Source organism: Passer montanus, unplaced genomic scaffold (assembly GCF_014805655.1).
Source record: "Passer montanus isolate IOZ18808 unplaced genomic scaffold, ASM1480565v1 scaffold32, whole genome shotgun sequence".
Lineage (NCBI taxonomy): Eukaryota > Metazoa > Chordata > Aves > Passeriformes > Passeridae > Passer > Passer montanus.
In genome coordinates this window covers 690,604-708,729 of record NW_024367930.1, presented here as the reverse complement: position 1 = coordinate 708,729, position 18,126 = coordinate 690,604, and the positions used below count along the sequence as shown (strand labels likewise).

Genomic DNA, 18,126 nt, shown 5'->3' with positions numbered 1-18,126 from the left:
TTCCTATTTAGCATGGCTATAGCCTCTTCACAGTAGTTAAATGATCCTAAAATGTGTACCTGTGAGAATTTGGTAACATAATGTAGGCTTATTAATATCTCCTTATAGCATTGTAAACACTTGTCTTTTCTGGTCAATTACTTCTTGCTTTTATTCCTCCTTTTTCCCTACCCAACAATGGGATTGGTTGGTGGGTGCAGCTCTAAAATACATTTTGCTGATCCACAGAGAAAGTGAATTGCTTATTTTTCTGGAGCTGTAACTTCGATACACTGTTGAACTGTTCTTGTTTGTACAGAATTACAGTATCACTGTAAGGCTGTGGCTCCACAATGCTATTCCAAAAGCTCCTCTTTGGTTTGAACATCCTGTCAGTGGAGTACATAATATGGGACTGTGGGCTTGGGCTGTATTAGAGAGGGAAGTTTAACTTGCTGCTGGTTACAGATAGAGCTCAGGTGTTAATCTGGTGAAGAGGTGATTTATGGGTTAGAGATCTGATTATGGGAAGCAGATCTATGAAAAGTGCAGTCCACAGCCCAAGAGCTTTGCAGAGGCAACTGACAGACTGTCAGTTTACAGAAGGGATGCATACAGAGGAAAGCAACGAAGATGGTGAATGGTCTAGAGGAGAAGCCACACAAAGAGCAGCTGAGATCACTTGATTTTGTTCAGCCTGGAGAAGAGGAGTCTGAGGGGAATCCTTGTAGCTATTTACACCGTCTTCACAAGGGAAGCATCAGCAGGCACTAATCTTTTCTCTGGTGGCCTGTGACAGGACCCAAGGGAACAGCATGAAGCTGTGTCAGGGGAGGTTTAGGTTAGATATTAGGAAAAGCTTTGCCCACCACAGTGGCTGGGCATTGGAACAGGCTTCCACCCTGGGGAAGTGGTCACAGCATCAAACCTATCTGAGTTCAAGAAGCATTTGGACAATGCTCTCAGGAACATGGTGCGGTTCCTGGGGCTGTCCTGTGCAGGGCCAGAAGTTGGAATTTGATTATCTATGTGGTTCCCTTCCAACTCAGGAGTTTCTATAATTCCATAATAATATTGAATACATGAGTTTTAATTAGGATTCTTTTTTGACTCCTAGTATTTACACAAGCTTTTCAAGAGAGACCACCATAAAGGCCAACGGTATCATGAGAAACAGATCAGCCTTTATGCTGAATATGATCGACCAAACTTACTTCCATTTCTCAGAGACAGCACACACTGCCCATTGGAGAAGGTAAGCCCCAAAAATCTAAGCATCGGTCCTTGATTTTTATCAAGGTCCTGGTCTGTAGCTTGTAGTCTTGAGAATTTCAAGCTGTGTCTGGTACTGCCCTCTACTGCCAATATGAGGGATCCTTTAAGTTTGTGACCATCACCTGCAGTTTGGTTTGCAGAGCTGATGACACCTGAGACTTTCCTCTCTCAGCTCACAGGGCAGGAATTGATGGATATTTTTAATGCAGAAGTTCTGACTACAGTTCTGACTACAGTTCTAGCTACAACATACCTACTCATCAGTGCTTAGCCTGACTGAACAGTAGGTTATGGTTTCAAGAAATTGACAGTCATTTTGCCAAATCTAGGAGCTGTCAGTGTTAGATCTTGAAAAACCAGTAGCTGTAACTGTAGTTATTCTATCTTTTTATTGTAAGGCCATAAGTTTCTGTTTAATAATATACACATTATAGGTCACTGAACTAACAGGGCTAAAGTATTTTGTCTTTGTAATTTGGCTGATGCACTTGGGGTTTTACAGAGTACCAGGTTTCCATCTTCCAATATTTTTATATTTTTTTCTATTTTCCTTCCTTGCACTTTCTTGTCACATTACAAAATGCATAAAGGTAAGGCTAATCTTGAGTTGTTTTCCCTGCTTGAATTAATGTGAAACAAATGGAAATTCCAAGTTTTGCAGTATAGATGGGTCAGTATTTTATTATTTATATTTGTTGCTGTTAATGGCTGAGCAGAGCAGACCTTGTGAAAGGATGCCTATCCATATGTAGCTATAATGATGACACAGTGGAGTAGTTTCCAAGTGTAATATTGAATGTGGTATTTCACATGGTTAACATTCCGAAGAAAACTAGTACTTTTCCTGGTACATCTCTTGTTTTGCATGCTTTTATCTACTGGAAAATACTTTCTTAGATTATTATATGTTCTTAGATTGGAGACTTGGGATTTGTTGAAACCATTATCTGAAACTAGATTGACTAGTTTAGGCAGTGAGCATGAGAGGTTTCCAGCCAGAAACTTTGGTCTACAATATTGATTTACTTGTTTTTAACTTTCTGATTCTTAGTTTCTGCCTTATGTATTAGTCATGTGATCATGGGTTTATGTATAAAACCTCACCTGCATTTTTTTTTATTTTGAGACAAATTAATTTTAGTTATTGCACATCCAGCCTCCTGTCTTTAGTGGCAGGTGGTGCAGAAAAGTGCTGTGTGAAAATGATGCTCATTGCTGGCATTGCTTTTGCTGAAGATACAGGCTATGAACAAGAATAGGTCAGAGACCCATCAGCTTCTGGAAGGTGTGGTGCAGTAATCACCAAAGTCAAGAGAGAAGAATGTCAGAAAAAATGTGTAACCTTAATGTTAAAATGTTAACATCTTTCAGTAAGTCACTAAGGAAGAGACAAAAAGATAGTGTTAATTCTGTAATTATACTTCTTACCATGCATGCTGTGTAATAACACTTCTTGTGACATACAGATCTTTGTTCTAAGAAATAGAAAAGAGGACTAAGAATTTCCCAGTTACCTCTATTTTCAGTTCCTATTAAGCAAGTTCCAACACGGTATATACATCACAAAAAGAAATTTCTATTTGAAAAAATCCACTCTTATTATTGCTCTAATGAAATTACAAACTCATCAAGAAGAAATAATTTGTGCTCTCTAGAAGTAAACCACTTTTAGTCAAGTTCAGTTTAGCAAACATTTTAAAAATTAGCTGGAAGAGAAGTAGGAATGTTCCCTGTTTTCCTCTAGAGGGAGCATGACAGTCAGGAAATAGCAGTATCTAGAACTACTGAATACCTGGTGCTTTGTAGTTTACCTCTTAAGTGGAGAGGAAATAGAGGGCTGTCAGTTGTGTGTATAACTTATTAGCATTATTCATATCTTCATTCACCTGAAATATCTAGTTGGTAATTCACTTACCCCTAGCCCAAAATTTGTTGTCCATACCTCTGATCTTCATAGTAACCTTTCTGAAAAAAAGAGAATTTGAAGGAAAAGTAAATTCCTACCTTATCTTTGATTATAGCTGTACTTTATGTATTTAAAATTTTGATTTCCAAGTGTGAAGGTTGGTGAACAGTTGTCTTTACAGGAATGCTATGAATCTTGAGTTTGCTTTCTGTTTCTGGAAACAGACATGGCATTGTTTATGGCATACCAGCCCTGCTGATTTCTTATTACTACAAACTCATTGGTAATCAGTTTGGTAGTTTTTATAATTGTGCTGGTTTCCAACTTTTTTGATACAAAATTTGGAGGGCACTCTCTCTCCTGAAACCACTCTGGCCTAAGGAGATTTTCACCCTTGTCTTATTAATGAATGTAAAGCAGACTTCCATCACTAGAGAAGAGACCACACAAGTCCACCCACAGGAAGCAAGTCTTAATAGTAGATAACCTTAATGTTTTGTATTAACCAGCTTTTGACTTTTGGAGGTAAAATGAAGACGTTGCCCATAGAATTAAAAGCAGAGGTTGACATAGTCCGGACTGAAATACCTGTTCTGTCCCCAGATTTATTCAGTCTCAGAGAAGAATTTTAAAGAGAGTCATGCAAGTCACAAAGTTTCTTAATTAAGGCCTTGGCAGAGGACTTGGCAGTGCTTATTAAGGGAGCTGCATTCCTGTTAAGATTAATAATGTAACTTCATAGAAAAATCACTTCAAGCTTCTTGCAGCATTTGCGATCAATAAAATTTCATGTTGCATGGTTTCCTTATGTTCTCTTATCTCTTCTCTCCCCTTGTATTTAAGGCTCTTGAGATCTGCCAGCAGAGGAACTTTGTAGAAGAGACAGTCTATCTTCTGAGTAAGTAACTCAGAATAAATAACTGTGATCAATTATAACAGTTTTAAACTTGTAATAAAGTTTATGGTGTGAAGATATATTCTCTAATATCTAAATCAAATAACATGATTTAGAAAGAAAAAACAAAGCACTGGATGGATATGATGTCTTAACTTCATATATTGTGTTACTATGTTTTTTACTTGGTGTTCTTCTAGAGTACTGGAAGTGTTGCAGAGGCTATCGGGAACAAGTTGGGTGGGGAGGTATTTCTGGTACAATCTCCAAGAGAATAGTAATACTGTTGGTTTTGAAAAGAGAGGAGAAATTAAACAAATTCTTTATTCTGAATATATCTCAGGAGCTTGGTATTATTTTTTTGCTGAGATGAAAGATTTGCTGATATTGTTTTCTATCTTTTTATTTCCATAAAATTAGTTGTAAATTAACTCCTTCAGCTGGCCAAGAAATCTACCTCTGAATGAGAGGCATTGGAAGACTTATATGTATGTTTATGTATTAGTCATGAACAGAATAGTAAATATTTTTTAAACAATCTCTGGTTCAGTAAGAAGAATATTTTGTGGACCATTTCAGTCCAGTGGAGAGTATGATTTACTAATTAATTATTTTTAAAATAGTTCATAATTTCTGCTACTTCTTCCTGTTTCCTCTTATTTTTCATGGTTGCAAGCTGTGCTATACTTAGTGGAAATTAAGAGGCCTCATGTGGGCCCTTGAAGCTGGTATTTCATGTTATAGTTTCCATCTGTAGACATACACTCCCCCTCTTGTTAGATGTTACTGCAGTTCAGAACCCCAAATATGACCCAACACATCCTTGAGAAAACCTCCAGGTCCCAGTCCAGCAAACTGCTCCAAGTACTTGTTCATATTATACTGATTTGCATTCCTGCATCTGAATAGACTAGATTGGGTCTTAGTTGAATTAGTCTGAGTCAACTTCACACACACAAAATTCTTATTGAAAGACCACTGAACACTGATGAGCAATTAGCATTTTTAGTCTTTATTTTTCCTTCCAGGCAGAATGGGTAATAGCCGCAGTGCCTTGAAGATGATTATGGAAGAATTGCAAGATGTAGATAAAGCTATTGAATTTGCCAAGGAACAAGATGATGGAGAACTTTGGGAAGATCTCATTTTATATTCTATTGACAAACCACGTAAGTGGGATAGTTTTTGGGAAGCTTGCACATGTGGAATGCTTTTGCAAGTAAAGGATTGAATTATTCACTTGTATGTTAGAGAAGGTGTTTTTATATGGTCAGGGAGGTGTTACAGTTTGTGAAGGACAACACAGCTGTCCTACTGTGCATAAAAACTTGCAGTAAGGCAGTGTGAGGCTATGCTACACAATGAATACTTGGAGGCGTAACACTGAATAAGCTGTGCATAATTATTTCCTTAATGACAAATCAAGGGGACAGTAGTGCTTTTAGTTTAGCAGAATGAGACTTCATTTTTAGACAGCCTCAAAAGACATTCTGCAGCTTTGATGAGGATTCTGCATACTATGTTATTACAACTGCTTCCCTTCAAGATTCTGAAAATGAAAAGCCTACACCTTTCTTCCCTCAGTAAACAACTAATTTTTTTTCTATGTTACAAAGGTAAGATGGGCAACAATGAGTGCATTTTGTCTGTCATTCATTACATGAATAGCTACTCCAAGTTAAAAGGTTAGATGGACTCAGAAACATAAGCATCATTGTTGTCAAGGAGGCAAATTCAAAGAAGTTCAAATTACTAAGAAAACAGAGAATTTTCTTAACTATCTACTCCGTTAGTTTTTGCAACCTCTTCTGGGGCTTTAAATCAAGACAGTAAAGTCTCTCTTGGGACCTCTTTTCTGGAAAATTGAGAGTCTTGTAGAATTAGTGTCAGAATATGTATCTTTTCATCCCTTGGTTGCTAATTTTGAAAGGAAGAAGTGACCAGAATCTGTTAAATCTCAAGAAGAATGGCATTCTCATACTTGAATGCGTCTCTAAAAGTGATGCTACAGTCAGTGACAGCTTTAGAGCAAAAGGGATTCAAAGTATACAGAATTCTCTCAGTAACTCTATGTAACAGTTTCTGCTTATATGCAGATACTCCTCAGTTGTGGGGGTTGAAGAAAAAACACAGCCTTGAGTCATCATTCTAGTGTGTTTTTTAGCCAGATGCTCTTCAAAGAGAAAAAGACTTCTATCATGTCCCTCTCACCAATGTTTAGAAGCACATTGAAATCAGGTTAGGTGCTCAAAAGTTTGTTCTAAAACCCTGGAACGGGGAATGGAATTACCACATAAAGTAATTAGTAGTTAGTAGTTAAACACTATTTGTTTGAGTGCTCTTTTTATTGAATCAAAATGCATTATTGTGAGTTTGTGCTGGAGACTCAGTTACCACTTTGCTGAATATGCTGTAAGTTCTCTAAGTTGCCAGACTGTATCTTCCTCACTTTCCCAAAGGCTTGTATTCAAGTAAATACAGCTGCAAGAAACATACAAAGACTTAGTGTTTTCACTTAGTAGAGAGCTGTCAAGTAGCTTGTCACCAAAGTATCCTTTAATCAGATATTTTGCTGGATGGTTTTTCTTAATTTCTTTACCTCTTGGTTTTCACAGCTTTTATTACTGGTTTGTTGAACAATATTGGAACCCATGTCGATCCTATTCTTTTGATCCACCGCATTAAGGAAGGCATGGAGATTCCTAATTTGAGAGACTCACTAGTGAAAATTCTTCAGGATTACAACTTGCAGGTAGATGTTGCATTCTTCATGGGATACTAATTTTCAGAGAGACAGCAAACCGTCTTTGTCACTGAACAGCACAAGAAATTGCTATCGTGATTTGTTCAGTCATTGGTCATGGACACTGTGGGCCCACACAAAACTATGACAGAAATAGTGGAAATTTGCCAAGGTTTCTTGATGTCTTCTAGCCCTTCTAAATGTCTTCCATACTGTTATAAGCCTGGTGGGTAAGTTGAACTGGTAGTATCTTGAGCAATTCAGCCTATTTTATACTGCCCAACTGTCCAGTATTGAAAAGTTTCAATACTTCTCATTCTGTTTCACATGAATGCAGAAGCAGAATGGAGGCAGAATGCAACATGCCCTCGCTGAAGCATTCATCAGGTGTTAGAGTCATATGTTAAGTATCTTACTAACTGAAGGAAGATGAACTTTTAAAATCAAATTCATGTCAATGATGCAGAATCAGTTGGTTAGAGCATGATTCTAATAATGCTGAGGTTGTAGGTTCAATTCCTGTATTATGGACCATTCAGTTTAGAGTTGGACTCAATGCTGCTTCCAACTCAGAATATTCAGTGCTTGTGTTGCTGTTTATGCATTTTTTAAAAAATTGACTGTCCACTGGATTATGGAAGTTCTTACCCCAGCATAATTATACAGATATGTGCATTCCCCTACGTGGTTGGTTCTGACACATGTTTGTAAGAACTTACAAGAAGCATACCTTTCAGTGTTCCCTGTAAGTAGCCAGCAGAGTATATTGCATTGCATATTTTAAATCTCCCTGCTACAAAAAGAGTCACAAACTTGAATTCTCTGTTATGCTGTTCTGCATCGCTCTACTGAAAAATGCAGATGCCTCCAGTGTGACTATGCAGAGTCCAAGAAAACATAGCTCAGTAGGCTGCTGAAACTCTGATTTTCTGAGCCTCAAACATTTGCTCTCCATCTGCTATTAGTCTTTTTACATTTCGAGCAAATAGATAGACTCAATGGTTACATTAAGGTCATGGCTGTTATCTTGCTAGGCAAACAAAACCCATATTTCCCTTCAGGGAAACCTAAGGCTTTTTCATTATTTTATTTTTATGTGAACTTCAAATTATTACTTCAGCTATTTCAAAGAAGCATTTTACATTTCTTCATCTCCCAACACCTGTAAATAGACACGTTTGCAAATAATGCATTTTTAAACATTACGTCAGGCTTTGACTTCATCAGGTGAAGTCCAAAGTTAGTATCCTTCCAAAATGGAGGATAGCTAAATAACATGCTGCATGTTAATCTTGCTGCTGTCAGTATCAGCACTGATCCTCCTGTTCCTGCATTCTCGTGAAATCAAAATGTAATATCTGTTGTGTTTGCAGGTAGACTGAGAAAGTCTGTCTGAGACTGAGAAAGTATGCTGTAAGCATAGCTTCAGCTTTACACATATACAGAGTACATTGCATGGCTTCAGACAAAGCTGATGACGTCAATATGGTCATATTTTGGGGATGGAAATACAATTTTTTCTTCAAATACCTTTTAACAGAATTACTTTTGGATTAAAAGCGTGTATTTAATCTTGAGAATGATATCTAAAATAATCTACTGTTAGCATTAAAATGATTCATGGATTTCAAATTAATTGATTTTGAAGTAGAGTTGGGTAGTTCTAGGGCTAAAATTTAAATTCCTTAGGGATAATAGAAATTAGGGAAGCTTAATGTAATTTGTGCTTGGCTTTCTTGTATGAAAGAAAAAAGTATAGCCCCAAAAAAGGCAATACTTCGTTAGAGAAATTTAAGTTATAGTTTCAAATTAAGTCTGTTCCTTAAGTGTTACTGGCAACATGAAGTACACTGTTCATGAACAGATGGTATATCTACATTGAAATTTAGAGATCTTATTGCTGGTCTTGCACACTCAACAAAGTAGCCAATTTTGTAGAGGAACTCAAATTTTATAGAGGGACTGTTTTTGTTATTGCTGCCTAATTAGCTGTTTTAAAGCTAGTCTTCCGTGTGTTTGTGTGATGCCCGGTCATACCTCTGCACATTTTTGTAAGTTCATGCTGAGAAGTCACTGGCCTTTATTCTGGCCTGACACAACTCTGGCTTTTGGTAGAAACCTCTTGATGTGTAGTATGGAGCATACGAGCATACCGGACATTTTGAACTCAATCAGAAATACGAATTTCATGGGCTAGGATTTTCTGTGTCTTCATCTTTTTGGATCTCAAGCTCCGTATGCATATGTTTTATTGTTCTCATTTTCAAAGGCAAAAAGAATCTTGTGCTGGGATCCACGAAGGAGGAGTGCAGATGGAAAGAGAACCTGCTGCTTGACTTGCAAGTCACTGCCTAACACAAAAACTGTGCTGGTCTTTCCATAATGATGGCTTTCCAAAAGATGTTGCTGCTGTGTCATTATGTTGTTTAATTGTGGGCTCCTTTTGTAAGCCCTGATAAGATTGTTTTATGCCTATGTAAGCATGCCAATGCAAATTTCCTATTAAGCTCTTGAGTTTCCATACCAGTAAATTTTACTTAGGTGTGATGTGAAATACGGGTAGGAGTTAAAAGCAGTGCCTTTGACAGACTTCCTCTTTTTGAGAACAGTCCTTTCCATCTCAGCAAAACCAAGTGAATCAAACTGAGTGGCTAGCAAAGTATGTGTGACTCACAGTGTGCATTAGAGAATCCAACAAGAAAGTCTACTAATGCAAATTTTATTGTATTTTTTTTTAATATGGACTCTTCCTTGAATAATTTTTTATGATGTTGGCAGATTGCAGACTGATGGCTTCATTTTTAAAAAATTGCCACCCACTCGATGAAATGCTACCACTGCTCTATATGCTACTCTAAGCTCACCTCAGCTTTGTGGTTAACCTTTGAAATCTGATCACTACCAAACAACCAAGCATAGCACTAAAGCAGAATTAGATATTGTTTTGGGCAGAAACAAAATAGAGATAATGTGCAACTTTTTTCTGCCATGAGCTTAAAACTGAGCATCCTCCTAACTATTCCCCTAAGCAGGGAAATATTTAAGTGGTTTTTTTAATTGGGATTAAACCTTGAAGTGATTTTTTTTGTTGGTTTTTTTTTTTTTTTACCCATGAAGATAATTTATTTTGGTGTTTTGTCTTTGACACTGTTTGAGTTAATGTATTAAAACCATAGTACATAATCAAATGACCCTGATTGTAATGATGAAAGTTTATTTACTGCTGAAATAATGCTGATTTTAGTGTTTATATACAGTAACATTCACAAGCAACAAAGTTATAGGGTTTTTTTTATTTTAATAGGAGCATTTATCAAATAAAATGTAGTCTGAAGCTTTTTTAGTGCTTCTGAAATTTACTTTGTTGCTGTCATAAATTTATAGATAAATTAGTCAGGTAATCTTAAAGAGAAACCTGATTACTTATTAGAAATTACACATTCCTAGTGCTTTTTTTTAAGTGCAAATGAATCACCATTCTCCAGGTTTCTAAATCATTGTATCACACATCTCACAAAGAAGGCTGATTGTAAAATCTCCTTATTTGTAGACTTGTGAATTAATTATAAGCCTGTTGTGCTTTCCAAATGTATAAAATAGGTGTCTTTTCAGCTTTAGTTCGTATCTGAATGAAATGTAGGAGTGGTATTGGAAGAGGCTTAAATACCTCCCTTGTTTTAGAAAGAAATGCTTCATTTTTCACCCTTTCTATGTCATTTGTTAGAATAAATCTTTGAAAGATGTTGATTTTCTTAGACTCCTAGCTTTAAAATACAGAAGCAATTTGTTTAGATGTAGTATACTTAGAGATTTTGTAGATTAGCATTTTACACAAACACTGACTTACTAGTTTGTACTTTGAACCTGCAGGAACTCTGATGGGTAACAGACATTGATCCATTCACAGAATTCACATCTCTCCATTCATAATAGACTTTATGAACTAGCAGAACCCAATGATAATCCAATGAATGAATGCTTGAAACAGCACCTGGAAAAATTGTTAGGTTATGTTCCTGAACATAACTAAAAATGCTGTTCAGACACATTGGAGTCACTAGAGGCCAGGTGGCAGCTTGCACAGGGGGAGATGTGCCTTTTGGCTGTAAAGAGTGAAAATAATGTGTTTTAATTGCGGCAGTGATGCTGTTTGAAAGAATTTGGTTAACTGGCCTTGAGAAACTTGGACTTGTTTGTGGGTTAAGCTGAATCAAGGCCTGAATTAATTCCCATAGTTTTGAGTATACCCTTTAAAATTAACTCCATACTGCAGTGCTTTTCTTTAAAGATAATGTTAGGCTTGATTTACACATGTAAATCAAGGCTGTTTTAATCAAATAGAATGGTTTATGCCTAATATCTTCCCTAATATAGCCAGAAAACAAATTATTTTTTGCAATATCAGTTTTGTTTTTAGCAATTTTCATTAATTTCATGAAAGGCATTATTTCTGCCTAAAACTTCTTTCTGTAGGTGCATAATCCTGTCATGCTTGTGCTCACAATTACATTCTTTGAAAGGATAAATAAAATTCAGTTTCATCGTCAGTACTGTTTCTGTGATGAAAGTGGTTTCATCACAGATTTATGCCCAATGTCAGTTTTAACTAGTTCAACTTAACCTTAAGGTGCACAGTTACCTATTTCTCTCCCCTTTAATGAAGCTCCCACTCTCTGGACTCAAATTCCCTTTCCTTTGCTTTCTGTAACTCTTGAATTATCCATTTTTAAGGTCATCAAATAAATTTCTACAGAAGTGTTGAGAATATATTACCTTGAGAATAGACATTTTACATTCTGCATTGCGATTTTTCCTTTTGTATAGTAATGGCTGCCTACTGTTTTCCATTTCTAGCAAAATAAAGTCTGACAGTCTTTATGTGGTATGGAAAGATCTTAGTGCTGTTTAAATAATGGGAGAAAGTGCATATTTCTTAAAATATATGTTTTATCAGATATTTCTGTTACTCCTGGGTTTTAAGGCATCAAACATTATCAAGGTTTTCCAGTGAGCTAGTGATGTCTGTTGTTTCCCTCTTCATTGTTCTTTCTTTTTAATTAATTTTTTCTATTACCACACTGTATTTTAATTAAGAAATGCTAGGACACACTTCCGTCTTCCCATTGTATCTTTGTTCTGCTTCTTTCATTTAACATGGTCACAGCACCAAGGTTATCAGAGTTCAAGAAACATTTGGACAATGTTCAGAGTCACTTGGTGTGATTCTTGGTGCTGTCCTCTATAGCACCAGAAGTTGGACTTGACACAGTCTCATTTGTCCTTGCTAAAAGTTTCTTGTATTTTTTTCAAACCTAGCAACATTTTTCTTTATTTAGAACAAAATTTTACTTTCTTTGTTGCCTTTGGATAAAGTTATCAAGGGGAGGACATAGCCAGATTGTTCCTGAGATTATCAACAGATAAAAATTACTCATTTTCTAAGTGTTTGCCTTGTAGATCTGCATTTAGTTGCTGGTGCTCTGAAATGTTTTATAGGTCAATGTCTCCAATACTGGAAAAGTGTCATTCACCCACTGATATGCCCAATTTGAAATGTTCACAGTATTACTCAGTGTTAAATTTTTTTAATGTACTTCAGATTTGCAGTCTTATCTGCAAATCTGTCATTCTTAGCAGTGTGTCCTTAATACTTCAGAATGTATATGTGAAAAGGTGGAGTTTTGGACAGTGTCCACCTGGCTGTAAAATCTGTTATTGTGCTTTTTCTTAGGTCTTTGCATTATCTGTATTTTGCACTGTCTTAGAATGCTTGCTGTCTCCTGTAATGAAAATTATCAGAAGAAAGGAATGAGCATTGCTTCTTTATACCTCTCTTTTAGTAGGGTCAGTCACATTATACTTAACTGTATCTTTGGGAAGCAGTTTTCAAAGGAATTGCTGTCTTGGAAAACAAATTTCCAAACATCAGATGGGTAGGAGGAAGAAAAAATTCCAAAATACTTACTTGGGTTTGTCGCCTTTCCATACTTGCTCCATTAAGTATTGTGAAATAAGGTTCTGTATAATTGTTATGCCCTCGCTTCTTCTGTGTTTCAAAACCATTGTCAATCTAATGAAAAATACCAAATAAGTCAAAAGAGATCTGAGACTTTTGCTGAAGAGGAATGAACTAGGAACCTTTGGTTAGTTGCATGGACATATAATACTGCTTATTAAATGACTCCTCAGCGGGATATATGTTTGAACACAATGTATTTTGACTTGCAGTGTTCATGAAGGTTTTAAGATTATCAAATATCTTTTCTGAAGAAGACAGGAAAGATACAGGAAGAAGAATTTTAAATGGTGTGGAAATTAATTCTGAGGTGCACTGTAAAAATTCCTCTCTGTTGTAATTTGTTAACACTGTCTCATAGAAAGACATTCATAATTATGATAATAGTATCTCTGTAAAGAGTTCTATTTCTTGATGTTTGTTTTTGTTTTGTGGGGTTTTGGGGGTTTTTTTTATGGGCTTTTCATTTAGGTAGAGGTGATGGCAACAAAAGGTTCCTCCTTTATAATACCTTGAAAAGTTTTAAATATTCCTTGCACTCACTTTGGCAGCAAAAACAGAGTGATGACTTGTCAAGATAATTAATATGCCCATCTGTTCAACAACCGCTGTCCTTTATGTTCTTTACACCAACAGATTTTGCTGCGGGAAGGTTGCAAAAAGATACTTGTTGCTGATTCTCTTTCTTTATTGAAGAAAATGCATCGAACTCAGATGAAGGGTGTCCTGGTGGATGGTGGGTACAGAGGAAACATGATGACTTTCAATATTTTAAAGACTATTTTATATAGACTGTTTATATACCTCTTGACGGTCTGCTTTTGGAGCTGCCCAAAAGCCTGCATTACCTTATCTGTAGAGTGTAGTAGATGCTTTTCCCCTTTGCAAAGGAACTACTTGTATCTTAAAAACTACAAGACCCAGTATGCAACTGTTTCTCTTGATCAATCTCTGTATAGCCAGTATTGTATTGTGTCCTGCAGTTTCTCTGTAAAGGTGAAAATTCTGTTTAGTACCAGGATGGACAGTCAGAAGGTAATAATCTGCAGCCAAAGCAAAAGATACAAGAACATTGTCAGAAACAGTTGAAAATATTTTGCAAGGTACTAATGATGCATGTGAACAGCACTGTAATTCACACCAGCTGAGTGTTGATAGCAAGAGACAAAAGCTGACAAAAGCTGGCAGGACAGAATACCAGAGCTTCTGCTCCAAAATGCTGCAGAGTTAACAGCCACCCATCCCGTGCTCCTTGTTTCAGTTGCCTTTTGTCTCTTCAGCACTGATCCTAAACGGCCTCAATCCTGTAGTTCTACCATCATCAAATCTAAATATTTATCCTGTTGTTATTAGAAGGGCTACTTCAGTATTGCTGTTCAATTTTTAATAGATTCTGTTAGACATCTTAAGTAAATGCTTTAGGACCAAGCTCCATTTATGTAATAGCAATATGTTCATTCCTGCTTTATAAAAAAGTAAATATGGAGTTTGTGAACAAAGCTTAATTTTCTTTTGTTTTGTTTTTCAGAGGAGAATATCTGTGAATCATGTCTGTCTCCAATACTTCCTTCAGGTAGGATGCTTTTCTAGGGAAAAAAAAAGAGGTTGTAAATTTTTTTAGTAGTATTTTAAGATAAATTGCTGTTTGCTTTTATTCATAAAAATGTGTAATCTCCTTTGGTGTTCGCTGTATAAATTTCAATTATCAATGCAAAACTTGCTTTGAATTCTGATATAGGAGTGGAATCTAATTGAACATTTTTGTTGCAGTAAACCCAGAAATTCTTTCTTATTCAACTTTGACTTCCTTATTTTCTGTTTTGAATACATGGAATTCAAGGCAACTTTTAATTCTGTCAACATACGTGTTCTCAAAGATTATTAGAACCGCAAACCTAAGCCACCAAATCTTGTCCACGTCTGTTGGATTATTCACACTGAACCTGTAGACTGTAAAATCTTATGGAATGTATTTTTGTTTGAATGGTGGGGAGTTCTTGGCTTCAGTCGTGGGTGCCACATTTGCAACATCTTAAAACTGACTAGCTTTAGAACACCTTCTAAAGTTAGTTCTGAAAACAGAAATTCAGGATGTTATTTCAGAGATGTACATTCTTCAAGGCAACTATAGTCCAGAAATATTAATGTAGTTGTTGGGTGTCTTAAAAAGAAGTAGTTTTACTAAGACAATATCTGTTGTGGCCTGTTAAAATAAGAATATATAAGACAAAGCATATGTACAGATACAAACATATTTGTTTGTTTTCTAGGTGTTAATAGCCTGATAGAATCACTTACAGTTTATCTAGTTTCTGCCATTTTTCACTTAAATAAATAAATAAAAACAACTATACTGGGATCATGTGCAGCAGTATACAGACAGGAGAATCTGGCAGAGTTGAATGTGCTAGTGCTTTGAAGTGTGTGTGTTGAGAAAAAAAGAGCCAAAATAGAATGTGAATGATGCTCATGAGTGAGATGGTTATTCTTTAGATATGTGGATGTTGTATTTAGGGTTCTAATTTGGCTAAATATTCATGTGGGAATGAAAACTCACACCATGCACCTAGCAGCTTGTTGCCAAATTTCAGGATCATGGCGTGTAGTGCAGGCTCTAGAACTGCTCAGTGTTCTGGTTCTCTTCACACTAGTGCAAGAATTTTTCTGCTAACTTTTCTTCAAAGCAGCTGCATTATTTGGTGGTAGTTTACTCTTCTCCCTGCCCAAATTTAGCATGTAGCATATATTGAGATGAAAAATTCCTGATAAGAAAGTAGACAGTATCTAAGCCACAGAAAAAAATTATTTTGTAACTCTATCCCTGGCACACCTTTCCTGAAGCCATCACTGTTAATGGTTTCTATTAATGAGCCAGAATAATTTGGAAATTATTTTGAGAGATGTTACTTAAGTTTCTCTGTGTATGACAGAATGTGGGCATATATTGCTGTAGCCACTACATCATTTGTTTCATTGCCCTGTTGAAATTAATGTATTTTTTGTTTCCTAGATGCATCCAAGTCCTTCAGTGTGGTAGTGTTCCACTGCAGACACATGTTTCACAGAGAGTGCCTACCTGTATCTAACACAGTAAGGAATTAGCTTAATATGTCTGACACCTTGGCCAAAGATAAAGTGACACATTTTCTTTTGTCAGCTGAGGAGAAGGGCATGGGTCTATGAGGAATTGTATGATTATAGTAATAACTTGTGATGATACCACATAGTAGTATGTGACCAAGGAAAGGGAGTTTAAGGATGCTGCAACTAAAGTTCATCCAATGTAGAAAGAAATCACTGCTGTTTGAACAGTATTTAATCACTTTCTGCAATGTGAATATGTAATGCAACTCTGAGACATACAGGGAATACAGTCTGTCTAATTTTTAAATTCTTTTCCATTCCAGCTTTTACTTTAACTAAACATACTCAAAGATGAGAATAAAGGTATTTTCTTAAGTGAACCATATTAAATGATTCTGGCCTGGAGGACAAAAATCAGTTATTTCAGAGTGAATATTTAAATATCTTTGTAATCATCCTTATGGTCAAAACATTTTTTTCTGTGTAAGTTATTTGGGGGGTTGGTTTGTTTGTTCAATTAACACAAAGCAAAAAATAACTTCTAGATATGACAGGGTTTAAATTTAGCAGCGAAAGCATTCGAATGGTAACAAACTCACATAGAAAATTAAATGTAAGTCTTTAAGATTCTGTATCTATCTCTGAAAATTAACATGTAGTGAAAAAATAGCTTTAGTGAATCATTTCATCTGTAAGTAAACAAAGTGCTTGTAGCCATATGGTACAGCATGGATACTTAAATATGTTAGGAGAAGCTGATTGTATTAGATCATTTGTACAAGAAAGTCCAACAACTAGTAAATATTTCTTCAATATTTGCCACAAATTTTATTGTGAGAAATAATCTAAAATTTGTCTAGCATTCTCAATTTTCTGGGGCAGGTGACTGATTAGGTGGGATTTTTAATTGTTACGTAGATATTATATGATATATATTCATGGACAGTATGTATGAATACAGGGGTGTATGCATGTAACAGAGCCTAATTTCCCCTGATACATTGTATTATGTGGCCTTAGGTTATCCGTCATGTTACTGATATTTGATTATCAGTGACATACTAAAATGTAAATAGTGCATGCACAAAATGCACATGGAGCTAAACAGAGTAACAATAAACACATCTTTGATGTCAAATGACAGTATTTGGGCCCTGATCTCAATTGTTGGAAATCTGTGGAGCACTACCCAAAGACAGAGCTGTGACTAAGGCATCCAGTGGTTATTGGAGCTGACCAAGTGACTTAACTCTCATCTTTATATATGAAGATAATCAGTGATTCTTTTCACTGTGTACTTTTCATTTTTGGTGTGGAGAAAGTTTGACATTACTCTTCTGGCAGGTGGTATTAATACCCTTGGAGTGAGAGGTGATTTGTGCTGCCCTCTGACTCCAGAACAGCCTGCCTCACTATGTTTTTCTGTATTGTCTTCCCTCACCTATCCATGACTATGTTGATTTGGAACAATCTGGCTGTGAGCAGTAATATTGAGAAGGGCACTAGGACTTTTCATTCATCTTCACACATTCTGCTGTGGCTAAATTTCTCTGAGAGATTTCCTGTCTTCTTTTTTGATTTAGGTATCTTCTGTCCAGTTCTGCAATATATGCAGTGCCAAACACAGGGGGCCAGGAAGTGCAGTCCTGGAGATGAAGAAATAGCAGTGGCTTAGTTCTCCATGTCGGTCAGTGACACCAAATCTGTTAGGACCATGCAGAGCCACTGTAATTTTCCATTTCTGTATATAATTTTGATTGTGATTTAAAAGTGGTTCATGTAGTTTATCCTGTTTATTGAATATTTTGGGTAAGGAGAAAATGTGAAAATCTTTGTCTGGTAAGTCTTTGTTATGCAATTCATATGTCATGGTTCCTTTGCTCAGCTTGTTACTTCATTCTGGAACAGAAAAAAAAAATAAAACGGGAAGAAAAAAACCCATGCAATTTAGAGATTTGTGTTTGCTATGAGTTAATGTGCTTTACAGTTTGGAACCACATTGGGCTTATGGTTGGATATTGTAAAAAAAAATGTAATGCCATGAATTCAGCTCACCAGACTACTTCAGTCCTGATTTAGTCTAGCAGGAACCTGTTTACCTTGAGACCTATAGGAGTCTGACTCCTTTCAGTGGAATTGCTTCAGAACCTCAAGTTGTGTGCCAACTCATATCTTCAGTTAACAAATTTGTTAACTGTGAATTCCATACATTGGCAATTTGCCTTGGT

The 18,126-nt window shown here is 36.1% G+C and overlaps 1 protein-coding gene across 4 annotated transcripts in view; it reads left to right on the top strand.

The window, feature by feature from the left end:
* VPS41 (VPS41 subunit of HOPS complex) overlaps positions 1–17,850 on the top strand; it is a 110,151-nt gene extending 92,301 nt beyond the window's left edge. For 3 of the 4 annotated variants that reach the window (XM_039715131.1, XM_039715132.1, XM_039715134.1), the window contains 8 exons: positions 1,097–1,234; positions 4,004–4,058; positions 5,084–5,224; positions 6,671–6,807; positions 13,451–13,550; positions 14,343–14,387; positions 15,825–15,904; positions 17,482–17,850. In XM_039715131.1, the coding sequence (XP_039571065.1) occupies positions 1,097–1,234; positions 4,004–4,058; positions 5,084–5,224; positions 6,671–6,807; positions 13,451–13,550; positions 14,343–14,387; positions 15,825–15,904; positions 17,482–17,562 (777 nt within the window). In that variant the 3' untranslated portion in view covers positions 17,563–17,850. Of the gene's footprint in view, positions 1–1,096; positions 1,235–4,003; positions 4,059–5,083; positions 5,225–6,670; positions 6,808–9,067; positions 13,383–13,450; positions 13,551–14,342; positions 14,388–15,824; positions 15,905–17,481 lie in introns of those variants that run through there. The other variant, XM_039715133.1, reaches the window with a different exon arrangement.
* The last annotated feature ends 276 nt before the right edge of the window (positions 17,851–18,126 follow it).